The sequence below is a fragment of the Schistocerca serialis genome, chromosome 2 (genome assembly GCF_023864345.2).
Source record: "Schistocerca serialis cubense isolate TAMUIC-IGC-003099 chromosome 2, iqSchSeri2.2, whole genome shotgun sequence".
Classification (NCBI taxonomy): domain Eukaryota; kingdom Metazoa; phylum Arthropoda; class Insecta; order Orthoptera; family Acrididae; genus Schistocerca; species Schistocerca serialis.
In genome coordinates, this window is record NC_064639.1 from 167,769,742 (window position 1) to 167,797,226 (window position 27,485).

At 42.0% G+C, this 27,485-nt stretch overlaps 1 protein-coding gene across 1 annotated transcript in view; it reads right to left on the bottom strand.

Annotated features, from left to right (window-relative positions):
• Window positions 1–21,718: 21,718 nt before the first annotated feature.
• Window positions 21,719–27,485, bottom strand: part of LOC126456879 (farnesol dehydrogenase-like) — a 128,743-nt gene continuing 122,976 nt past the window's right edge. The window contains exons 5-6 of the mRNA XM_050092700.1: window positions 23,618–23,767; window positions 21,719–21,948 (exon numbers count right to left, since the gene is read on the bottom strand). Coding sequence (XP_049948657.1) covers window positions 21,895–21,948; window positions 23,618–23,767 — 204 coding nt within the window. The 3' untranslated portion in view covers window positions 21,719–21,894. The remainder of the gene's footprint in view (window positions 21,949–23,617; window positions 23,768–27,485) is intronic.

Here is a 27,485-nt window from a genome sequence, read left to right on the forward strand (position 1 = left end):
CTGCAGAGCGCCCCGTCCTGCTCTCTCACGATGACTAGTGACTACTGAGGCCGCTGATACGGAGTACCTGGCAGTAGGTGGTAGCACAATGCACGTAATATGGAAAATGTATTTTCTGGAGGGTGTATCAACGAATCGCTCGATATTTGAATACGAGAAATGTCACTATTCGACGATGTTGGCAGAAGTGGGTGAATCATGGCTGAACACAGCGTCGAGAAGGAAGCAGCCGACCTAGAAAGATGACAGAATGTGAGGACCGAGCAGTCGTCAGAGAGGCACCCAGAACCCAATATTAATCATTATCATCGACCCGACGTGCAAAAAGTGGCCACAAGAACCATTACTAGAAGGGGCTGAGCTCACGGTGCCCCTTGCGCCATCTACCTCTGTACACCGACAAGCCAGTTTGCGGTAATGACGGGCATTCTCAGCCTGGAATCCACTGACTGTAATAGAACTGTCTTCCGTGATGAGTCCCACTTCTAACTGAGCCCCGATAACCAGCGAAGAAGTGTCTGGAGACGCCCCAGACGGTGGTGGAATACCAGCCTAACTATCGCCCACCGTACAGTCTGACTGCCAAGAGTGATGGTCTGGGGTGCCATTTCATCTCATAGTAGGATCCCTATGTTTGCATCCGCAGCACCCTTGCAGCACAGAGGTCTGTTGACGATACTCTGCGCCCCGTTCTACTGCCCTTCATGGCCTACCTTGGCCAGCAAGGTCGCTGCATCTCTCCCCAGGCGAGGACATTTGGAGCATCATGGACAGGGCCTCCAACCAGCTCGGGATTTTGACGATCCAATGCACTAATTGGTCAGAATTTGGTACGGTAGCCCTCTGGAGGAAATCCAGCAACTCAATCAACACCAAGCCTAATAACTGTTTGCATAAGGGCCACAGGTGGACCAACAGATTATTGACTTGCTCACTTTGTGAAGCTCTTTCTCTTCAATATATCATCCAACGTTTCTGAAATTTGTTTGTATGTACATGCACATCACGTCTCCTGATTTCCGCCCAATATGGATAATTGGGTTGGGGTTGTTTTGGGGGAGGAGACCAGACAGCGAGGTCATCGGTCTCATCGGATTAGGAAAGGAAGTCGGCCGCGCTCTTTCGAAGGAACCATCGCGGCATTTGCCTGGTGCGATTTAGGGAAACGACGGGAAACCTAAATCAGGATGGCTGGAGACGGGATTGAACCGTCGTCCTCCAGAATGCGAGTCCAGTTTGCTAGCCACTGCGCTACCTCGCTCGGTATATGGATAATTCTCCGTGGTGCATCCTTGCTTTCTTTTTTTTTCCTTAGAATGTACCTACTATAATGACTAGAGGTGGCTTATTGAAAGACATAATTTCGTTTATTGACACCACTGGAGCAATAACTTAACACATTTCGCTCACGCATATACATTTATTCAAGTTAAGAATCGGTACGTGAATAAATCTGTATCAGAAGCTGTTCGAGATGCTGGGAACTGAGAACTGAATCTTCAAAACAGAACAGTGTTTTTCGAAACTCTGGATCATAATCCATGAAGCACTTTAAATAGCGCGAAACGAATACGTAGTTGATGGCTCAAATGGCTCTGAGCACTATGGAACTTGACTTCTGAGGTCATCAGTCCCCTAGAACTTAGAACTACTTAAACATAACTAACCTAAGGACATCACACACATCCATGCCCGAAGCAGGATTCAAAACTGCGACCGCAGCAGCAGCGCGGTTTCCGACTGAAGCGCCTAGAACCGCTCGGCCATAATGGCCGGCTGTAATTCCTAAGAACAAAGTTAAGATAAAGGCCCCGTAACACTAACTATGAAGTTAAACTATACGTAAAGTTCCCAGAATGAATTTTCGCTCTGCAGCGGAGTATGCACTGATACGAAACTTCCTGGCAGAAACATCTCTGTCTCGTACTGGAACCGTAATCGGAGATGTTTCCTTTTCCAGGACAGGTATTCTACCATCTGAGTTAGCCGAGCACAACTCACGACTCCTCCTTCCAGCTTTATTTCCCCCCCCCCCCCCCCCCCCCCCCCCGTCGGAGGTTCGAGTCCTCCCTCGGGCATGGGTGCGTGTGATGTCCTTAGCGTAAGTTAGTTTAAGTTAGATTAAGTAGACTGTAAGCTTAGATGGCCGGTGACCTCAGCAGTTTCGTCCCATAAGCCCTTACCACAAATTTCCAATTTACTTCCAGCTTTATTTCCACCAATACCTCATTCCTACCATCCAAACTTCACAGAAGCTCTCCTGCGTAACCTACAGGACTAGAGGTCCTGGAGAAAAGATGTTATGGACACCTAGATGAAACACAGCCTGGAGGATTGTTTCCGGAATGAATTTTCATTCCGCAGCGGAGAACTTCTGGGAAGTCTGAAATATAGGAGATGAAGAACTGGTGGAACTAAAGCTGCGAGGACAGGTCAGGAGTCGTGTTCAGTTTGCTCAATTCGCGCACAAGACTCATAGTCGTGATACGAGGCGCACGTGCTCGTCGCGGCGCGTCGAGCAGTGCTCCGCGGGTGTGTTTTTGTTTACATGTTGGCACACTGTGCTATTTCGCTATCTTCCTTCGAGTTCTGACCTGCAATGACGTTATCTTACCGTCGTGAGATTATAAAGATCACCTTTCAAGTGGAACATGCACGCCCCCGAGCGAACCAAGTGGAACAGTTCATACGTGACGAGCTACATCTCCACCTCAAGATGTTGTAGAAATTCACTTTTCCATCACGAGAAGCGCCGCGTACATCAAACTGTGGACCAAAGAAATTTGCGCTGCTCTCGCGTGGCGTTTCACCCAGGGACTGAAATTCAAACACCCTGATGACCATGTCGGACCTGTTTTGGTTGATCACACAGGGTTCCAACCCATGCGTGTTTCCGAATTTACTGTGAGGCACCGCAAGACTTGTTTGTATCTTCCTTTCGACCTTACGGAAACGTCATCAGTGACGTCGCAAAAAAATGGCAGACGTCCGAGACCACCATGAATTAAATGGCGTGCGTCAGATCAAACTTGAACTGACAAAGCTCGTGCCTTATTATTTAACGATGGGAGATCGTAATGTACAACGATCGGCCGCGAACTTGTGCGGGCTGTGGCCAGGAGGGTCACGTCCGGTCAGCTTGCCTCCGCAGACGGCTGATTCAGAAGCTGTAGGAGACGTCGTGCCACCCGTGACACCAACAGCGCCCCCTTCAACTACGCTGCTGTTGCTTACCGGACACTGATGGGCAGGGGAGTCTTCATACTGCCTCTCCATTACCTTCGACGGGAACGACGCCCTCGGACGCCCGTGAGAACGCAAGAAGCGACGTTACAGTGGCGATGGATGCCGACTCGGGCGTCGAATCGTCGAATCAACCTCTGCTTTCCTTCCGGTTAGGGTGGCGATAAATGCCACTCCGATGGGGAAAAACACCTACGGAAGCATGTCTCAGAGGAAGTGCAAGAAACGTATTCGTACCCCATCTGACGATTGTCTCCTCAGGATGACTGCAGTGGATGGCGAACCGACATCGGAAGACGCACCGATCTCTGAAGGACTGCTGTTGAGTGTGCCTCCTTACTCACCTACCTCATGAGTTTGTCTTCTGTAACGGCGTTGTGATGGTTCTACCTATGGACAATGCACTGGTGCTGCTTCTGTTATTTGGGTGGACGACATAGAAGAGGACTCAAAACAGTCTATGTACACCGTGGGTAGGTGTGTTACGCTCGTTCTGCCCTCGCCCCCCCCCCTCCCCGCCCCGACTCCCCCACATTACCACATCACAGCTTCGACCATTTTGTTTGATCTGTCCCAGCTGGATGCTACTGGTAGACTCTATGTCTCTACAGATACATGTCATCTCAATCTGTGCCCTGCATAAACTGGCAATGCCCCACGATACACTTCATGTGGTGGACTTAGTCATGGCCCTCTTACAAGAAGTGCGCATATCATGGTTTTCTTAACCCATTTGGGCGTATCCCTTTCACCTCCCATGCATAAGATACTGGCAGCAGTGTGGTGACCCTCTTCTGTGAAGGGTTACCCATTGATGACGTCCAGTAGCTTCTGGATTGAAGGGAATGGCTCTCACACTCTTTGGTGTCCAAATTATTAACATCTATGCCCCTTCAGAACCGGGGAGGCGAAAGGAATACTCTCCCTTCTTTACAGCGGTTGTCTTACCTTTTTTTCCGTGGAGTGGCCAGAATCATTGGTATTGGGTGCTCATTTTAATTCCACCCTCTAGGCTAAAGATTAGCTGGCATGTCATTCACCTTGCACAGAGCTTCCCACGCCATGATCGTCGACCATCTCCAACTTCTTGACACATGGGATCATGTTCACTGCGACTGCACTCATTTCGTGCAGTATACCACACATTCTGCCAGTCGCCTTGATCACTTTTTTATCGGTGCTCATTGGTGGGAGGAACCCGACTGGCTGAGATTTCTCTTGTTGCTTTTTCCAACCATGCTGTATATGTCTGCACTGGCACAGTTGACCACCAGATGGTGTGGCATGGAAGAGGTGTTCGGAAGGCCCTACTGGCAAATGTCGGCAGCTTATTGAGGTGACTTTAGATTCATGTTGCTGCCACCATAGCACTTCCCCATCTACACAGTCATAGTGGTTGTCCTGTGAAAAACTGCCTCCGCCATTCCGTGATGGTGTATGGCAGAGACTCGGCAGCTTGCAGGAGGCAGCCCCTGAACTTTTATTACGAAGTGCTAAGGGACCACTCTATGATGCCTTTTTTGCCTAAACAATGTACAACAGCAAACTGTACCAAAGCACAGATCACAACCCTCATGCCCCAGCACCTTGAACAGACAAAGATGCGAGCCCACACTTGTGACCTTATGACTTTAGAAGCTCTGTCGACATACCATCTTCAAGCAGACAGGTGACAATGGCGCTTGTTCGAACCACAACTGATAACAAAGACAGACAACATGACACCCAATGCAACGCCCATTATTCTAGCTTGTAAGGTAACCCCACCCCCGTTCATCAGCTGTCAATGAAGATATCTCTCAGCTAACTTTCAGCACAATACCAGAGGCTGCAGCCTCGGTATTGGAGGCACCAGTAACAGAAGACGAAGTTCAAATGGCTCTGAGCACTATGGGACTCAACTGCTGAGGTCATTAGTCCCCTAGAACTTAGAACTAGTTAAATCTAACTAACCTAAGGACATCACAAACATCCATGCCCGAGGCAGGATTCGAACCTGCGACCGTAGCGGTCTTGCGGTTCCAGACTGCAGCGCCTTTAACCGCACGGCCACTTCGGCCGGCCAGAAGATGAAGTCCTCGAAACTGAGTGGGAGCTGCTAAGTCACTTGATCCTGACGAAATCCTCTTCCAATATTATCATGCTTGCTGGCATTTCTTAGCACCCACATGAACTATTACCTGCAAATAACTGATTCGCCCATGGCGAGGGTCCACAAGGCCTTTCTAGACAACCTCATTGTCCTTATTCCACATATCAGAGACAATGGTCCCTTGACCATGCTAAACAGACATGAAGGTCTTTACACACCTTTTGGCAGCATAACTTAAGAGGATTGCCCATCATGTCGTGTCGGACGGTCAAGCATCACTAGGTGGGGAATACTACATTTGGACAGTGCTTTGCCGCTGCAAGGATCTGATTGCCTTCTCTCAGGCTCAACATCTGCCTGCAACTTCTTCATCCTTAGACATAAGTCAGGCGTTTGATTGGGTCAATCATTCTTTTCTGACAGCTGCCTTGTATCATATGGGATACCCATAAACTATTGCTGAAGTGGTCATATGGCACCTGCACTGCACGACATCCCAGGTGCTGTATAAAAGTAGTTTCATACAACTGATCCTACTCAATTGTTCATTGCGATAGGGGTACCTGTTTTTGGCCCTGCTGTAAGCCTTCACCCTAGAACCATTGTTATGTGGACTAAGACACCGACTGATTGCGATGTTGCTTAGTGGACATCGATTTTACTGCACCACCTATGCATACCATTTTGTCCTCTGCATTCAAAATGCCGACAACACACAGGCACTGCTCGTGTGGGTGGTGACCTATGGTGAGGTGCTGAGCTGCTCTTTTAATGTACGTAAATCACAAGCTATGTGTATCAGTACAGGCTTGCCTGAGTGGAGTGCTGATCCACTCAATGTGACTAGTATCTCAAGCTGCCTTGTCATCGGTTTTAAGGCTGCCCTGCAGCCCTCAACTGCAAACAGCTGCTGCAATGGATCAGATTGGGCCGCCTTCACTCCCTGACCGCCTGCAACGTACGCACTCTCCCAACATCCACAAAGCATTGCTGATCCTTCATGTCATGTTGGCTGCGGTCCTTTGATAGCCAGGAAATGATCTGCAATGTCCCTCACCCTTTCCCAGGCTCGAAGGGGTGGGAGTCATTACCATGTTCCAGATAGAGCTCGGGCTCTTTTTGTCAGTTGACAGCTGACAATTCCTCGATGTGCCTTATCAGCTTAATTCTTGATGCATACGCCCTGCCCTCGTTGGCTTCTGTCATGACGTTGACACATTCCAGCACCCGTCTATCACATTGGACTCTTTTCTCTGGATCACAGCTAACTTTCTGCCTCTTTGCCACCTGTGCACTTGTTGTCGATGAAATCAGTCTATACTGAGACCCAGTTGACCTGTGTCCCCAACGTGATAGAAAAAAAAATACCCACATTATACTGATGGTGCAGTGTATGGCTGGCGGTGAGCGCCCCTTGTCCTGACACTGCTGTGTGCTCCATGTTCTATGTCACCGCCAATGGGAAACAACTAAATCATTCTCATCTCTCCCAAGTTCACCTCGCTGGATCCCCAATTTGCGCGACATGTGGGGTGCTGGACACCTACGATCATCGCTTAGTTTGTAGCCCGGCAGCAGATTTCTGGCGCTTGGTTCAGGGAATTCTGGTACTCCCCACGTATACCACTCCTTACTGAATAACAGCGCGAGTGATATTGTTTAGAGATGACGTGTACAAGCCACTGACGATGACTCGCTCTCTGAATTGGTCCCGTGGCCTTGCAGTTCGTATCTTTTTGCCGCTGGCGAGAAGAGTACTGTCGAGTATTGGACTTACGCGAACGAGCGACATTGCGCCATTGTCCATAATTCGAAGTATGGGCATTACTTTTCCAACTTCCTTTTTTAGGTTCATTTAAATCGGGAAAGTGAGGGAGAGAAGTTATTTTAAAAGGAGCAAAAAAGAAAAAAAGAAAAAGACTGAAAATAGATGGTACAGCTCTTGTCCACGGAAAGCAAAGGTCTTGCGTTCGATACCGGATCCGGCTCAAAGTTTTAATGCGCCAGAAAGTTTCATATCAGTACCAACTTCACTGCAGAGTAAAAATTCATTCTGGAAATAATCTCTTAGGCTACGGCTAAGCCACGTCTTCGCAATATCCTTTATTCCAGGAATGCTAGTATTACGCAAGAGATCTTCTGTGAAGTTTGGAAGAAGCAGGAGATGAGGTAATGGAGGACGTAAAGCTATGAGGGGTGTCCTAAGTCGTGCTTGAGTAGCTCAGTTGGTAGAGAACTCACCCGCGAAAAGCAACAGTCTCGAGTCTGAGTCTCGGTCTGGCACACGCTTTTAATCTGCCAGGAAATTTTATAAGTAAAGCTCCCTGGACCCGAACGTTAGTCTGGATTTGCATTCCTCCAGTCCGTAAAGTAACATATCTAGACAGTTATAAGAGGAGGTACAGCTTAAAGTGGGCTCTTTTCCACAGGTGCCTAGAGTTTTTCATGTACGAGGGTTGGAACTTAAATAGTGGCGACTATTTATTCACAACCGATACAAAAGAGTTAAATGTTTGAATCTGTTACTGTCCTTCAAAGTAGTCACCAGCGTTGTGCGGAACCCTTTGCCAGCGACGTGGGAGGCGTAGTATACCGCTGGCAGAGCCTGTTCTACTGATGGTGTGAATGGAGCGGTCTAAAGTTATGGTGATTCTCGTGTATGACTGCGATGGTGTTATCCTAACGCATTACATTCCACCACGGTAGACCGTCAGTGCACAGTATTACCGTTCGTTTTTGGAGCATTACCTGCGACCAACTTTGCGAAAGAAGCGGCGACACTTTCTGCGCAACCGTCCAATCATTTTGCACAACAATGCGCCGGCGCACACAGCGCAAGCTGTGGCTGCTCTGTTCGGTCGATGGGACTGGGAAGTACTGTACCATCCACCATTCTCCACGGACTTAAGTCCTTGTGACTTTGACTTGATTCCGAAGATGAAGGAACCACTTCGTGGCATTCGTTTCAGAACTGTTCAGGGATTCGACAGGCAGTAGATCGCTCCATCCGCACCATCAACAGAACAGGCTCTGATAACGGTATACTACGCCTTCCACATCGCTGGCATCTGGTTCTACAAAACGCTGGTGACTATTTTGAGGGACAGTAACAGGTACAAACATGTAACTCGTTTATATCGGTTGTGAATAAATAGTTGCCACTATTTAAGTTCCATCCCTCGTACACAAATCATTACGGTAGCTGAAAGAAGTGATAACAGACTATGAATTTGAAGTAACATAGTACGTGTAGCATTTGTGCAATAATCTATGCTCTCGTTGGTCAGAAGAGAGACAGGAAAACAAATCGCGCTAACAGAAATTGAAAATCTCAGCGAGCTGTGTTGTCAAACATTAAACTTCAAGATCTCGATAGAAGACACTGCTGACGAGAGCGAGACAACGCAGCCAGCTTTACTGAAAGTAAAGTAGTACAGCCTCGGAGTGGAATTGGTACTGAAAAAAATGGGTTAATTAAATAGACAGAATGGTTAGAAATCAGGAAGATTTAATTACAGAACATAGTACTGTTAAATCAGCCCAGCCCAGCCGCTTTAGTAAACTGAGCAGCATAGACAATTAAAGCAAAAAGATAGGGAAGGGAATTGTATTGAATCATGTTATTTTTCTTTCTTTATATATAAGCAATATGTAAATTAAATGAATTAAAAGTCAGAGTAACGAGTTGTTTTGTGGCAAGGATCATGTTTTGATATATCGTTAGATATGTGTATGAAACAAAGTAAGAAATACGCTCTTCAATTTGTTAATTCACGTGTCTTCACCCTTTTGCTTCGGGAAGTGGTAGCGTACGGACGTATGCTTGGATCCGTCGTACCTGCATTGTTAAAAATGTGTACTTTAACCATTCATTAAAAGTATTATAAAAAATTTTTGGAAGAGGAATAGTTATCCGCACGTTTATAAGTTGAAATCCTAACTGTTCATCATTTCACTCGCCGCCGAGCTACTGCATCAAGAGGTTTGGTGCAGACAAGAATAACTCACGCGGTATCTGGAGGAGCGTTCCTGCATCGACATTTTCACACTCAAGACTAAACAAAATGGAATTAATGTGAAGGTGATGACTCAGACTTGATACGCACCTATTGAACTGGGATTACTTATACTAAAAATATTTTGCTTTGTGTGACAGATCAACAGTTTCAATGATTGCGGTGATTATTTGGTACTGAATACTACTGGAAGCTGCAGTACGTAATGCAAATTATGTTTTTGGACCTTGAATATAATGATATTCAAGGTCTGTTGATGTTAGTATCAGTTAAAGCTCACCTATTATTCAAGCAATTATTAATCCATTTCCATTTCCAACTCCCTATTCAGTGGCGACTGTTTAAAGGACGGCGCCGAGCGAAATATAAACAGACCTTTCAATTGTTGGGATAAAAATTCTTGAGGCAAATAAATGATTCATATTATTGTTACAAGGAACTAATGAAACTTTCATTGTTTTTGTTACATGTTCACGAGATTAGTAATGATAAAACCATCGAAAGAGCAAATTAAAATTAAATTCTGGCCACAAACGAGTCGAGCCGGGACATTTGATTTCAGCGGTAGAGGGAGGAAGCTGCTACGCTCTGTGCTTATATGGCCGCGCTTGGCGCCGTCTCTCTGGCAGTAGATAATCTCTTTTCCTTCCAATTAAGCTACTGGAAGCTGCAATACGTAATGTAAATTATGTTCATTGACCTTGAATGTAATGATATTCAAGATCTATTGGTTCTGGTATCAGTTAAAGTTCACCCAAGATGGTGCAGAGATTCATACATTACCTTCAGATTCTTTTTAACTATTCTTTCCAATCAATTTTTCCAATTATTCAAGCAATTATTAATCCATTTCCATTTCCACCTCCCTATTTAGGACCACCTTTGGGCTATGCACATCCAGTTCGACACATTTAGAATAGGTGGATGCGAAATTGAAATCTGAAACATTTTGTGATGTAAAGAACTAACCATCAATGTAAAATTATTGGTAATCTCTAGTCTCCGTATTGCTCTAACAGTTAAGAGAGACTTCAGCCTTTCCCAACAAATGTAAGATACACGGGTTTCACGCCGAATAGCGTGTAAGTCCTACATTATTTCATTCAGGTGACTTCTCGATAACTTTATAAGCAAAGACCGAAGGAAGATTACAAATTAAACTTCCCGTCTATAACAGTGTCATTAGACATGGAGCACAAGCTGCTATTGGGGAAGGAGAGGAACGAAATTGTTCGTGTTCTGTTTAATGGGACCATCCCAACATTTGCCTTAGGCGATTTAAGGAAGCCACTCAAAACTTATTTCTGCATGGCCGCATGGCAACCTGGTCGCCATCTTACTCAAAATGCTACTGGTGACAGTTGGCAAATAGTTGGCTATTTGTCTTCTAGTTTCTGTAAAATAATCAAATAAGTAGCCAATATTATTACCAAGATATTGAGGCCTTTGCCTTCCAGTTACCTGTTATACATTTCCCAGTACGACATTTCTCCTTCAGCTCAGGTCTTCACATATTGCTGGACAGTAAACACGATTCAGCAGCCAATAAAATCAATAAGGCAAGGACACTCTGGGAAATGTTCTCACAGCAACAAGTGATGATACTGCTGTCATTGTCGGGAAGATTAAGAAGGCTATGTAAGTTCAGTACTGAAAGCTCTAGTGATGGCGTACGTTAGCCTGTGTCGTAAATATGTCTCGCCTAGAATGGACTGGTTTCGGTTGGAACACCTCATATGGACATGACTGAGTCGTGGTGGCTTTCTCCCACTGTATCAAAATCATTATTCACGTGATCTTCCACTAAGATGTTGTCGTTGGAGCGCAGCGCCCTCTATTGTGGCGGCTCTGGGCGTGGTGACCGGCTTGGTGGGCAGTATGGGCTGAGGAACGGAAGTGTAACAAGCTCTCCATTGGGACTTCTTGACGGGATGTTAGCTGTTGGCAGGCGACCAATATTGGGGTGATGTCACCGTGTGAAAGTTATGAGTAACGACGTGGCTTGTGATGTGGTTTATCAGAAGGGTCCCGAGCTGTCATGGCAGTGTTCACTGTCTTTTTGGACTGTCTTCCTTCTGTTTGTTGGATATGGATGCAAGTGTCTCCATGGTATTCGAAGGGCAATGTGATTGCAAGATCTGGTAGACATTTTAAACTGATTTATCGGCTGATATCTCATTATAATTTGTTTTATATGTTAACCGTAAGTGTCCGTGGCCCATGTGAACCTTTAACCAGTGTAAAGCGCCGTATTCCAGAAGAAAGCTTATTTTTGAATGTTGGCGGTGTGCATTAGTATAGGCGTTACCTGTTCTTGTCCACCTCCCCTTAATTCTTCTGATTTTTGAAGTAAGCGATTGGTCATGTAATTTTCAACTGGAGGCTCAGTGTGATATTTTGTATTACCAATTACCACGGATGATTAATTATTTATGTCGGAATGTATATCTGTGCCGGCCGCTGTGGCCGAGCGGCTCTAGGTGCTTCAGTCCGGAGCCACGCTGCTGCTACGGTTGCAGGTTCGAATCCTGCCTCGGGCATGGATGTGTGTGATGTCCTTAGGTTAGTTAGGTTTAAGTAGTTGTAAGTCTAGGGGACTGATGACCTCAGATGTTAAGGCTTAGAGCCATTTTTTGTATGTCTGTTTTGCTGTTTATTGGTTCAAATGGCTCTAAGCACACTGGGACTTAACATCTGAGGTCATCAGTCCCCTAGACTTACAACTACGTAAACCTAAGTAACCTAAGGACATCACACATCTCCAAGCCCGAGGTAGGATTCGAACCTGCGACTGTATCAGCCGCATGGTTCCGGACTGAAGCGCCTAGAACCGCTCGGCCACAGCGGCCGGCCGCTGATTATTGGGCTTTTTATAATTTGCTTTTTTGTTCTCGTGTCTTTGAAGCTAACGCTAAGTACCTAAACTGTCTAAGAAATTATTTAGTGCATCTGTTATATTTAAGTGGCTCAGATAAATTTAAGTCTGTTCCAGGAGTATTTGTTTTCGCCGAACCGCTATGGACTAATGTGTGTACTGGAGAGCTTTGAATGTCATACGAGTGTCGTTGCGGCTGCTTTAACGGTTTTCAAGAAAGAAATATTTTTTTCTGATATTACTATCTTATTCCTGAAATTATTTATTTAAAATATTTGTAGCTGGTTTCTTAAATCTTTTGGTTAACTCGTTAAAAGGTAGTTGTCATGGTAAGAGCTCAGATTAATTAATTCGACCCTAAGAGTAACTTATTTGATGCACGTCTTGTGTTGAAATTCTGTCTAGTTAAAATTATTTGTGCTTCAGGAAACTGTCGGTAGGAATCTCTTGTACCCCATAGCTGGTACGTGTTACGTAGGATCGGGCCCCGCTCACTCACGCCTCGTCGGCCTGCTTAGCCGGCTGTTTACGTCATTTGGAGAGGCTACACTCGGCAGCTCTGACCGCTGTCTGTCTTTCGCTCTGTTCCCTCCAACGGCGGCCGCCCTGCTTAATGTTCCTGTTCAGGTTCAGTTAATACTTGAAATAAGTTTGAATTTGCATCCGTTAGCTTGTTGCCTTCACCTTAAGCAAAGACACGTGTTGGGACTCCAAGATATATCTCAACCTGTTGTGACTTCATTATTCTTATGTCATTGGAAAATGTGTTAAATCTTCAACTGATGTGTTTTTCTGAGTTTAAAATTATCTTGCCTAGATATTGGTGTCAAATTGTTCTTCACTACCTGAAAAACCTTAGGACTGTCAGAAATGCAGAACACAGGACCTACAAATGGCACCCGTCCTCTGATAATCATCTCACCTTCGAGGAACTACGCAACCGAGTCAGTCAATCTTGAGGAATGCAAAGCTCAGGTATTCCCTCTCGCTAACTGAGAACTTTTACAGACCTGTCATCCTGTGAAAAAAATTTACGAGTAGGCAAACCCAAACCTGCATCTGAACCTCTGGTTCCTATTGAGGATCTAAATGATTATTTCGCCACACAGATATCTTTACTTGACCAACCCACAAGGGCACAACCCATTGATTCCTTTAAAGTATCAATGGTTGATAGAAAAGAAAATTCTTTTCTGCAGCCAGTAAGCGGAAGTCAACTGCATGGGCTTGCTAATGCAACAGTAAAAATGATCAGTCTTTTCATCGATTCTCCACTGCGCAAAAAGCGGACATTTTTAATCTTCCTCCGAGTTCAGCATCTTTCCAACAGTCTGGTAGCAGAGATTAATAAAACCGTTACCTAAGAAGGAAACTGCCAAACAGCCCTCCGACTACTGGCTCATTTGCATTCTACCAGCATTATCTAAGACTTTATAATAATACGTAGTTCACAAACAGCTTACCAGTGATTTAACATCAAATAACCTTTTAGGTGAACACCAGTCCGGTTCTGACAAAATAACAGCACAACGACTGCTCTTACAGCAATGACTCACGAACTGAAATAAGCTATGGATAAACAACAGGCGACTGTTATGACGTTTTTGGATTTCAACAAAGCACTCAACACTGCAGATTTTGACATTCTACTTGCTAAACTCACAATTAAAACTTTGTCTTCAAGTGCTGAACAGTGGTTCCACTCATACGTTACATCTCGGCAACAGTGTGTAATGACTGGGATAAAAAGGACACAATGAAAGGATGTAGTATCAGGATTCCCATAAGGATCATTATTGGACTCATTACTCTTCTATGTTAATGATGTGTCAACTACTGCCTCACACTGCAGATATCACCTGTACGCTGACGAAAATCAGTTATATCTAAGTGCAAATCCAACAAACCTGTGCACAACCATACAGCATGTAGATGCCGAGTAACTTACCCTATCAATGTTGGTGCAAAGCATGAATATAAGCCTCCTTCATCGCTCACAAAAGACCTCTTATCCCTCAGTTCAGAGAATCTCTTCCGCCATCACTCCTAAAGGGCTCTAAAATAACTTCTTCTTTTTCTACAAAGAACTTGGGGATAATTCTGGTCCATCATTTACACTAGACTGAACATATAATTGCAGTCTGTAAGAAAGTGTCATTATCACTTCACTCTCTACAGAAATACAAAAAAGTATTTCTTGTCGAGCTTAAGAAGAAGCTGGTAATGCCATTCTCCAAGGACTTTCGTACGAAAGCTCACGCAGGCTGGAACTGGTTATAAATGCTTGTGTACAATACACTTGTGACGTACACTTTTTCGACCATGTCACACCAGCCTATGAACAATTATTATGACTACACAATGATCAGTGTGAAGAGTGTGATACTCTATGTTTGCCCTATCGCCTTGTCGATCATTGCACTCCTCTTATTTGTCATCAACTCTCACTCTACTATCTGAACAGCACAGCAGAAATACTCGTTATCAACCCAGTAAAGTCCGCTCTGTACCGTCGCATAGTACTGGCACGTTCTCTAAACCATTTTCTGTATTAGTAACCCGACTTGGAGCAATCTTCCTCAAAATATCAGTGAAATTAAATTCCTTTCAAACTTCAAAAGATAGTTAATCGTTCACCTTTTATCGCAATAGTGATCTCTCCTAAGTTCTGTGCATCTCATTCTCGTCAATCCCCCTCCCCCAGAAGTTTCCTCTACCCCATGTCGGCTGAGTTCTCTGTGTATTTTCTGTTCTTTCCAACAGCCACTACCACTGTCATTTCAATCTTCTCCTCTTCCTTTATTCATTCCGCTTCTGATCCTAAAAATGCCTTCAAACGTGCTAAACTAATGTCCAGAAGGGTCCAGGAGAATGTAGGTACTCTTTGATAGTCAATATTAACGGGGAAAAATGACATACCGTTACAATTCTGGCGCGGGGGGAAGGTTATTTTACGTGTTCAAAGTGACCCCCATTAGCAGCCAAATTACGTCCATGCCGCTGAACTGTTGACCGAACTACAGCTATCAGTGCTGTCGATGTGACAGGCGCACAGGACGCATCGATGATTTCTCGTAGCTCGTTCGATGTTGCTGGCTTCTGTTGATAAACTTAATTTTTCATGGTCCCCCTTAGGCAGAAGTCAAGAAGTGTAGGGTCTGGAGACCGTGGTGGGTACTCAACAGCTCCTCTTCGACCTGTCCATCGTCCAGGTAGATTCTCATCCAAATAGGTTCTGACATCTCTGTGGTAGTGTGGCGGAGCGCCATCTTGTTGTAGGTATAATCTTTCATTTCCAAACAACTCTCGGATGGCAAGTGAAATCGATGTTTACAGCATACGAAGATACACCACACCAGTTACTGTACCTTCAAAGAAGAATGGGACAATCAGACCGCATGATGACAGACCTCGCAACACTTTAACACCCGATATATTAACATGTTTGTCTACTTGAACGTGAGGATTTTCAGGAGCCCAGTACATGCAACTGTGGCGGTTTACAGTACCGTTCGGTTTGAATTGCGCCTCGTCAGATCAGATAAGTACCCCTACAAACCGTTCATCCTCACACAGCACGCCTTCAAACCACTCGCAGTACTCCATCCTTCGATCCGGGTCGTTCTTGTCCATAGCGTGCAGGGATTTTGGAATGTTTGCACCCTTCACAATTCTTCGTACATTTGATCGGCTTACCCCGCTTTCACGTACAAACTGCTTCTCGGCTTTTCTAGGTGATCTAGTAAAGCACGGCAGCGCTAGAAGCTGGGCTTGTTGCTGTTTTTGCCGGCCGAGGTGGCCAAGCGTTTCTAGGCGCTTCCGTCCGGAACCGCGCGACCGCTACGGTCGCAGGTTCGAATCCTGCCTCGGGCTTGGATGTGTGTGATGTCCTTAGGTTAGTTAGGTGTAAGTGGTTCTAAGTTCTAGGGGACTGATGACCTCAGATGTTAAGTCCCATAGTGCTCTGAGCCATTTGAACCATTTGTTGCTGTTTTTCATCGGACAGACCTTTCCTTATGCACACCCTGAAGAGTACTGTCGACTTCAGATTTATCCTGAATACGATAAATTGTTGTCATGTTGGTGGCTGAGTTCCGTGCATATTACGCCATTGCCGTTGAACCTTTACCATGGTGTTGTGCTTCCAGTACCACTACAATACCGCCTTGCGTTCTCAGACGACAATCTTATTTCATTCATTGCTGCACTATCATCTGCTGGAAAACGCGCACCACGATCTGTTGAGAAAACAATGCACTACGCTACCGCGCAAAATAGCAACGAAGTGTCATGTTGTTCAAAGATATTAAGTATCAAAAAGTGTTTACATTTTTCTGGATACCTCTGTACATCATTCCAAATGCCCTTGACTATTTCAATTACTGTTTTTCTTATCACTTTTATTGGCGTCTATTATTATTATTATTATTATTATTATAGTGACGTTTTGTAATATCTTTTGTATGTGTTGTTCCCGACCAGATGTAAGACAGAGCCTTAACGCCCTCATCTGGTAGGGCTAAATGAGCAATAAATAAATAAACGAAGTAAGTAAATGGATGACAAATAATCCACCTCTAAGGAATGAAAGCAAAGCTTTTGCAATATTGGTTACAAAACATGGATCTCGATGTTACAATATTAGTTTAGGTAGAAAACTAAAAATAAAAGGAACGGTGAATGACAAAAAAATGTGCATCTCAGAATAAGAGAAACACATCTTCAAAATCGGTGCAGTGTGCATGCCATATTTGATAAAATAATGATATAACTAAGTGCAGATTTCATTGTGAAGTGAAGCAATGGACAACTGCAAGAAACAATAAATTTTTAAAGTGGTTGCATTACATTCGATTTCACCAGGAAGAATTCCACCCGCATTTACACTAATAGCCATTAAAATTGCTACACCACGAAGATGACGTGCTGCAGACGCGAAATTTAACCGACAGGAAGAAGATGCTGTGATATGCAAATGATTAGCTTTTCAGAGCATTCACACAAGGTTGGCGCCGGTGGCGACACCTACAACGTGCTGACATGAGGAAAGTTTCCAACCGATTTCTCTTACACAAACAGTAGTTGACCGGCGTTGCCTGGTGAAACGTTGTTTGATGCCTCGTGTTAAGGAGGAGAAATGCGTACCATCAAGTTTCCGACTTTGATAAAGGTCGGATTGTAGCCTATCGCGATTGCTGTTAATCGTATCGCGACATTGCTGCTCGCGTTGGTCGAGATCCAATTACTGTTAGCAAAATATAGAATCGGAGGCTTCAGGAGGGTAATACGGAACGCCTTGCTGGATCCCAACGGCATCGTATCACTAGCAGTCGAGATGACAGGCATCTTATCCGCATGGCTGTAACGGATCGTGCAGCCACGTCTCGATCCCTGAGTCAACAGATGGGGTTACCCTTGACGCTGCATCACAGACAGGAGCGCCTGCAATGGTGCACTCAACGACGAAACTTGGTGCACCAATGGCAAAACGTCATTTTTTCGGATGAATCCAGGTTCTGTTTACAGCATCATGACAGTCACATCCGTGTTTGGCGTCATCGCGGTGAACACACATTGGAAGCGTGTATTCGTCATCACCATACTGGCGTATCACCCGGCGTGATGGTATGGGGTGCCATTGGTTACACGTCTCGGTCACCTCTTGTTCGCATTGACGGCACTTTGAACAGTGGACGTTACATTTCAGATGTGTTACGACCTGTGGCTCTGCCCTTCGTTCGATCCCTGCTAAACCCTACATTTCAGCAGGATAATGCACGACCGCATGTTGCAGGTCCTTTACGGGCCTTTCTGGATACAGAAAATGTTCGACTGCTGCCCTGGCCAGCACATTCTCCAGATCTCTCACCAATTGTAAACGTCTGGTCAATGGTGGCCAAGCAACTGGCTCGTCACAATACGCCAGTCACTACTCTTGATGAACTGTGGTATCGTGCTGAAGCTGCATGGGCAGCTGTACCTGTACACGCCATCCAAGCTCTGTTTGATTCAATGCCCAGGCGTATCCAGGCAGTTATTATGGCCAGAGTTGGTTGTTCTGGGTACTGATTTCTCAGGATCTATCCACCCAAATTGTGTGAAAATGTAATCACATGTCTTTCTCTGCCTCGTGATGACTGGGTGTTGTGTGATGTCTTTAGGTTTAAGTAGTTCTAAGGGACTGATGACCATGGCTGTTAAGTCCCATAGTGCTCAGAGCCATTTTGTAATCACATGTCAGTTCTAGTATAATATATTTGTCCAATGAATACCCGTTTATCATCTGCATTCTTCTTGGTGTAGCAATTTTAATGGCCAGTAGTGTATCATTCCTCCTCCATTAACAAACCAGCATGTACCGGATGGGATATCTGTTATCTCACGTGCACTAACATCACCGAAGTCTCAAAATTTAGACTACAAACCTGTAATTTACATGTAGCTATAAACCCTGAACGTAGCTAAACGATGAACCAGTCTCGACACCAAACTGTGTTTTGTAAGTATTATTTTGAAATAATGTGTGGTACTCTATATGTAATTTCTATACACTTGACGTTATGTATTAGAATTGTATCCATTTGTTATCTGGTTTTCTCCTTTTGGTGGAAAAGACAAAATATGGTCTTTTGCAGGCCCAAAATCGGTTGTCTCCAATAAAAACAAAGTAGTTCTTAAATGTAATGTACAATGCAATTCTTAATATTTATGTATTGTTCAGTATATTGTTTCTCAAGAGTTTTCAGTATGATTTTGTTGAAACTAAGTCAAAATTTTTCTCAAACCTATGAATTCCTGGTGACTTGGAGATTCATGTTTTCATGGCTACATTTCATATTTTTGTTCATCGCTTGCAAATGCTCCTTTGTGCTTTATCTATTTATAAAGCTCATTTGCCTGAGCAACATGCTCTTTTTGCTTAACATTTTTAAGAATTGATGCAAGACACAGTTGTTAAGTATTTGTAGAAAGTTGTTTTTAATACATTGCTTGAAAGTCTTATTCTCCATTGATCATCTTCATGGTACCTCTCTGATGAATAAAGATTTTTTTGTGTTTCTTTGTTTGTTGGACAGATACCATGAAGATGTAGTTGATGATAATGTTCAAGAATGTCTTAAACATTGTGGAGGAGAAGCTGATAGGTCTACAGTTCTTTCAGTTTTGTCTGTCATGTTTCTTGTGAAATAGAAAAACTACAGGATTGTTCCAATTTTGGAGTACTGTCTTCTTTCACAGACAACATGTAAACAATATTGCAAATTCGTTTTATATTACTTTTCCTCTAGCTTTGAACTCTTAATCATGCAAACATTCAAAGAAATATTCTAATGCTTGTACAATTGTCACACTGTTGTTAGTTCTTGTACCACGTGCCATCTTAGTTGATAAAATGTGATATCTATCAAAATTAAAAATGTAGGTACAATATGTGTATCACTATACAAAAATAAATTTGTCAATGGAAATAATCAGATTTTGAAAATATAATGTAACTCAATGGATAACAGATGGGATGAGAAGGAAAGTCTGAGTCAGTCTTTTCTTCTCATCCCATCCAGTAAGTTTCCCCTGACCTGAGGTTCTGGGCAACTTTTTCAAATTCTACCCCTTTTCATAGACCTCAGCAGTCATTTTCCTTTGCCATCTTCCTTCCCCTCCAACCCTTCTACCAAAAGAACGGGCCACTGATTCCAAAATCTTGCAAATTGTAATATCTTTTACATATCTGTTCTCCAGATGGTGCTTGCTGATTAGATTTTTTTATCCACCAAATTATAAAAATAAATTTAGTTTGTCATTTTCATATGTTTCTTGTTTTCAGTTGTTTCTTTAGTAAAAGTTTCTTTGTATCATCTCACATCTTCTTGGAGAAATGTATGAACAGTTCTATTTAATTAATATGCATTCAGGACAATATTGCGTACACTCCCTTATGATGATTTTTTATCAACAGTCACTCACAGTCCAAAAATAACAATAACATTTGTACATATAACACTAGAAAGAGAAACTATTTACAGTATCCATCACACTGTTTTAGTGTGGCATGGAAAGGATTGAGCTACTTAGCCATAAAAATTTTAAAAGATAATAGAATTAACTTCAAACACAAACTGAAATCATATATACTTGACAACTCCCTCTATTCCATAGAAAACTCCTGAACATGTAGCAGTATTGCATGTTACCAAAAACTAACATATTTGCTATGTTCTACTGGATGTCCTGTTATAGCTAGCTGGGATCAAATGCAGTTAAAAGAAGCTCAGTTTCTTCCATTTCTATTCTTTTTAACAATCCAGTGACACACTTCTTGTTTTCATTATAGAAAGTTGTTCAGTAACATCATTATGACTAGCTGGTAATTTGTGTCATCTTCAGTTGGAACAGTTAACAATCATACCAATTTTCTCCTTGCTCACTGAGCTTCACAGATGATTTTTAAAGAAATTTCAACATCAAGAAGTTTCCCTCCAGATTTGCAGCTGATATAGACATTTTTAAAAGGCTGTTAAGTTTTATTGTCAAATTAGAAAGCATTACCAAATTTTCAGGAACAGACTTTCACTCTGCAGGAAAGAAACACTTGTAGAATTCTAGCTCAGACAATATGTCATGAACTGTGATTGGATAGCTGAGTTGGTAAGGGCATTGACTATGAAAGGCAAGGTTCTAGGTTTCATTCTGAGTCCACTGCACAAATTTAATTTCCCAGAATGTTTCATTTTAAAAACTGTTTTGGGACTATGAGGCAGCACACATTCAAATGCTGTATTTTTTGTTGTGCATCCATTTGAACACAGCTGTGACGACTGGTGGGACTACCCAACAAACAGTTCAGAGCAAAGTCCTGGAAAAATACACATCTTGTATCTACATTTTTAATTCCCCAGTTATTCAATTCATTATAGTATCAAATATGGCAATGTACCCCACAATCTAAAGAAAATTATTATTGCTACAGACACCAAGCTCTGTGCATGATTTCAACATGCCTAGAAATAAACTTAATTTCATTCTCATTTACAAAGAGCTTAGTCACAATCAAAAATTAAAAAGACTATTCATTTAATTCTTCATTTGTGTAGGCATAGTGTCTGTACTTGCATTACAATTATGGAATTCACAAAATTTACAGTTCTGGACAACACTGCGAGACTCATCAAAAACATTAGTGCCAAATGAGAAAATACCTCAAAACTGTGCAAGCAGATGACATTTCCTGTTATAAGGAAAAGTCTGACATAAAGTACCAGCACTTATGATGTTTTGTATCAATAAAACAAAATGTGTTTGGTGACAAAAGACAAAATTTTTATAATAGAAAAATTGGATTAAATATCATCAATAATTATTCATTATATCATGCATTGTGAATTCACTGTATCAGAGGTGATCCAGTCTCCTTGATGTAATAGTGATAACAAGAAAATTATTTGAGACAGGGCCAGCTATGGACAAATATGAGCAGCTCTATACAACTTTGAATAAGTGACTATAATTAGATTTAATACATTTCACATATTAAATCTATGATACTTCAGCACCATGGAAACAGCATCTTTTAATTCTAAATGTTCTGCTACAAATTCAAAATTCAGTAACTCTGTGCCTCTCGTTTTTTAATTTATTTTTTATCATATATTTTACAGCTTTTCAATACTTTATACATCACTTATTCTTCTTTGTCCCACAGGCTGAATTACAAGCTGCGGCACCTACACAATAAAAAAACCCATATATTGAATACCATATAGGAGTAAACTATCACTCTATTATTGTAACAGAAAAATTTGACAGTAACTTCTACAAAATTTCTTCCCTGAAATTAAAAATGTAAAGTTGGTGACTGAATATCACAACTTATTAATTCTCACTTAAAATATGTATAACAAACAAGCGGCATCATCATCACTTAACTCATCTACCCAGGCTAAGCAGCCTGCGTTTGGGCTTCTACTTGGGTCGCATTACCTGAGCAGCCTGTCATATGCTGTGCTGATCATTTCTGGAGTATTTTCTGTAATGTGTCCCTCTGCTGCTCTAAGATTTTTCGCTGGCAAGATGAACATTATTGTAGACGTAAGAACTCTTTTCTAACTTTGAAGCTTCTCTGCAAATTTATGGTTGTTACAAATCCTAGGAGATTCCTTCAGTAGTTCCTGATCTCATTTTGGTAACCCATTCTCAAAGTTAAATCATTTTCAGATTATTTTGATTTGGAATTACATCTCTTGTTGGAATGTAAGACCATAGTGTTACTCCTGCTGAAGCAGATGGCTTAAAACTGTTGCTTTCAGAATAGACGGAGGAGTTATCAATTACACTAACATCAAATAACTCATTCACACTATTTTTCTTTGTGTGTATTTTCACGATCTCTAACTCAGTGCAATAATGACACCCTTTTATTTCCTTTGTGGAATGGAGTAAGAGAAAAAAACAGTCTTACCAATCCTGATGAACAATAGACATAAAGCAAAGTCATATCCAGGAAAACACAACTTAGCAACCAGTAATGTGAAAAGCTGCTGATATATGAGCTGGAAACTCTGATGTATGCTTATACTTGTCAACAGCACTCAGGTACCTGAGTGGCAGTGCAACTACATTAGTCATTAGTGCACAGGGTTCAGCAAGGACACCAAATTTAATATTGTCAACAGTGGTGAAGGGAAACCCAAAGCCCATGCTTAAACTCATCAACAGCACCTGGAGCATGACAAGTTAACTCATGAACAGCAATCAAAAGGTTACTATAATACAAAACATACAAAAGAGATATATCAAAAAAATTCAAAGAAGGGCAGCACATTTTGTATTATCGTTAAATATGGGAGAGAGTGTCACTGAAATGATACAAGATTTGGGCTGGACATCATTAAAAGAAAGGCATTTTGCATTGCGATGGAATCTTCTCACGAAATTACTATCTCCAACTTTCTCCTCCAAATTCGAAAATATTTCACTGACACCATACTACATAGGGAGATCACCATGATAAAATAAAGAAAAGCAGAGTTCATACGGAAAGATATGGGTGTTCGTTCTTTTTGCACATTATATGAGATTGGAATAAAAGAGAATTGTGAAAGTGGTTTGATGAACCCTCTGCCAGGCACTTAAATGTGATTTGTGGAGTACTGATGTAGATGTAGATATCAGGTTTATGTAACTTATGATGCTTTTTTTTTTTTTTTTTTTTTTTTTTTCTGCCGCTACTCCAATCCAGTATCCTCACTTTCATAAGTTCTTTAGATTGTAGCTAAGTAATAACTTTGCCCCTCCCCCTTTTTGTCTTCTTTCTGTGGAATATGTTGAACAAACTGTAAAATTTTATGTCATTCATGGACCTCAGCAAAACTATACCTGAAATGAAAAACTTACATTCACAATTGGAGGCTGTGAAAGGACATACACCACAGCATTAGCGATATGTTCTGGCTCCAGATAGGGAAGCTGGGAAAAAACTTTGTCCTTATCAATTTCCTTGCTGTTATCCATGATTTCAGTCTTCACTAGGCCTGGACATATTGCCTGCAACAACAATGGAATCATTAATTTCTCTTGAGCTCTACCATATTAGAAAATTCGTATACAGATACTATGAATATTCTGATGATGAATTATGGTAGAATTATGATGGTGGTTGCAAATCTGGAATGGAAGATATATATTTGCTCAATGACAGATCACTCTGCATTGATCACAGAAGGCAATGAAAAATTAAAAGGTATGTGGAGAGCAATCTCTGCACCTCTCAGACCAGTGACCACCCCTGCATTGTGGTTTGGGGACAAAAAGAAAAATAATGCTCTTCGATTTGTTAAAATGGCCTGCTCAAGCTGAAACCTGATCACTTCAAACATCTTCATCAAAAAAAAGTCACCAAACAATTCTATATTTTCTGAAGATATTTTATGTATACATGGAGTGCATATGGGCCTGAATATAGCATTAATGAGATTCCAAAATAGGTTGTCTAAATAAAATAACTTCTGTAAATATACAGGTTTGACAAACTTCCTTTGGTAAACATCTCACCAACCACTGTCCCGTATTCATAATGGACAACAGAGATCAAACGTCTTCAGTTCTTCCCCATGCCCGATTAGGTATAAAAAATTCAATCCCAGTAAATTAGAACTTAGTGGAATTAATTCCCCAAAGAGTAATTGCTATTCTCCTTGCCTTTTTTTGTGAAGAATTTAAGAAATTTGATTGAAATCAGCAGATATTTTAATTAGTATAAACAGGTACTTTCTCTATAAATGAAAATGTAAAAGAAAAAAATTTCTTGTGAGAAATGAAGGCAATATGGGGTCATGGCATGTAGGAAAAAATAGGTAGTAATGAGACCGAGGAGTGGGATGTGGGGAGGGGGAGGAGGAAGGGGGGGGGGAGAATAAGGGGTGGAGGGAAGTGGGAGAGGGAGGATGGGATACAGTGTCACAGAAAACATGGTACTAAGGATAGAAAGATTAGCAGCAATATACATAATAAATATGTATATTACTATGTCCTATATAATGAATTAAATACACAACCAGTACACAAAACAAATAAAACATTTTTGGCATTCCAAATTAATCTTGCAGTATGTGCAGCTAGTAATTAAACTAAATCAAACATATTCACTTGGAAAGGGTGCAAATTACACAATCAATGTTATAATAAAGCAATTTTACTGGACATATTACTTCCAATCCAAAAGTCTACAAAACCAAAGCTGTCCATAATTACAACATTTTCTTTTCACATTTTTCTTTACAATAAAGTAAAATAGTCTTGAGCAGAAGGGAGGGGGGGGGGGGGGGGGGGGGGAGATTGTGGTACAGAAAAACCAGTGGGCAGTACAGAAGGAGTGACAAGGGGTGGGGCATAGACAAGAATGACAGGTCATAGCAGTGGAGTGTAAAAGCATACGGAGGACAGAATAAATTATAGAGTGTGATATACAGTAATAAGCAATACTACATACGTAATACCACCTGACAGAACACACCAGTGGAAACAATCAGAATATCAAGTGAATGGGTGTCTTCACTAATGTGTTCTGTCATGTGGTATCATGCATATCATATTGGTTATTACTGTATGCTACACTCTATATGCTATTCTGTTCTCTCTGTGCTTTTACACTCCACCCCTCCAATTCTCCCCCCCCCCCCCCCCCCCCCCCCCTCTTCCCTCTTGTCTACTCCCCACCCCTTGCCCCCCCCTCCCCTATTGTCCACTGGTTCTGCTCCTCTATCCCCCCCCACTTTGGGCTCAAACCATTTTACTTTATTGTAAAAAATTTTTGTTGGTTAAAAAGAAAAACTTGTGATTTTGTACAGGTTTGGTTTTATAGACCTTTGGATTGGAATTGATATGTCCGGTGAACTTGCTTCACTATAAAATAAATAGTAAAATTTGTACTTTTCCCAGTTGGATACATTTGATTTAGTTTATTACTAGCTGCATAGATTGCAAGATTAACTTGGAGTGACAAAAAAAAATTGTTTTCCTTGTGTACTGGTTGTGTATTTGGTATATTATAAAGGATGTAGTAATATATATACTTATTGTATATTTTACTGATACTCTTCAAATCCTTTAAACTTCAGTTCTCCTTGACACTCAATGAACCCCATGTTACCTCCCCCCACACTGCTCCACAGTCTCATACCTCTCTATTTTTACTTTTACCCGCACAGCCATGACCCACTATTGCCTTCACCTCTCACAAAAATGATTTGTTAAACCAGTCCTTTTCAGTGAATGACACTGTGTCTTCATTACTCTACGCCAGATGTGTTGATCACATAGACATAATTTTTATTGTTATTAAAATATGTGACTTTTCATGTAGCACCTTCACTTGTATGTATATAAAATGGTTCGAATGGCTCTGAGCACTATGGGACTTAACTTCTGAGGTCATCAGTCCCTTAGAACTTAGAACTACTTAAACCTAACTAACCTATGGACATCACACACATCCATGCCCGAGGCAGGATTCTAACCTGCGACCGTAGCGGTCGCGCGGTTCCAGACTGTAGCGCCTAGAACCGCTCGGCCACCCCGGCCGGCATATATATAAAGTTTATTTATTCATTTATTTATTTTTTAATGTAAAAGATCTACCCTGTAATGATTACAGATATCAGTCAGATATGAATCACAGTCATCTTTGCAGTATACATTTAGAATGGCTTATACTACTCCACCTTGAGCACATCTCAGGCTCACTGCTGGAATTCTGTTGCACACATTCTTCTGAGCTATGGACAGTATATAAAAATATGTTGTGGACAACATGCTTAGTTGACTGAATAGTGTCATTTTCATTAAAGTCTTATGTACAGGGTGTATACATGGACAAGGAAAAAAATTCCCGGATTTTCCCCAGCTTTCTCGGTTGAAAATACACTTTCTTCCAGGTGAAAATACATTTTTCCCCATGTTATGTATACTTTTCCTCGGCACTGTAAAACTTATCAGTCTTTTGAATGTTTATGGTTTTATACACCGACGTAGAATTTCCCGGCACTTTAGAAAACGAAACTCAGGGGGTGGGGGACACACACGTTTTGGAAAGATCTTTGATGTGCAGCAGCAACAATATTTTCGTGTTACGGAGATATAAATTTGAATTCCACCAAACACCACATGTTACTTTCCAAGGCAATGAAATCAAGATTGTGAGGTGCTTTTGTAAGCCAGTTATAGCTCATGTCATGTGATCTCGCCAGCTGATGACGGCATAGGACACATGATGTAGTCAGCCAATAGCAATATCACTCTTAAGCAGCGCGAACACACAAATAAGAAAAGTTGATGGTTTAAATTAATATACATACCGTATTTACTCGAATCTAAGCCGCACTTTTTTCCGGTTTTTGTAATCCAAAAAACCGCCTGCGGCTTAGAATCGAGTGCAAAGTAAGCGGAAGTTCTGAAAAATGTTGGTAGGTGCCGCCACAAATGACTTCTGCCGTCGATTATATGTAGCACTGCATAGGAATGCTTCGCAGGCACAAAGATAAATACTAGCGCCAAAATCTCCGCGTCAGTAAATAAATTAAAAAAAAGGGTGGAAGACAAGCCTTCTTCTCCGCCCCGAGTTTCGATCACTGCATTTTATACACTCCTGGAAATTGAAATAAGAACACCGTGAATTCATTGTCCCAGGAAGGGGAAACTTTATTGACACATTCCTGGGGTCAGATACATCACATGATCACACTGACAGAACCACAGGCACATAGAC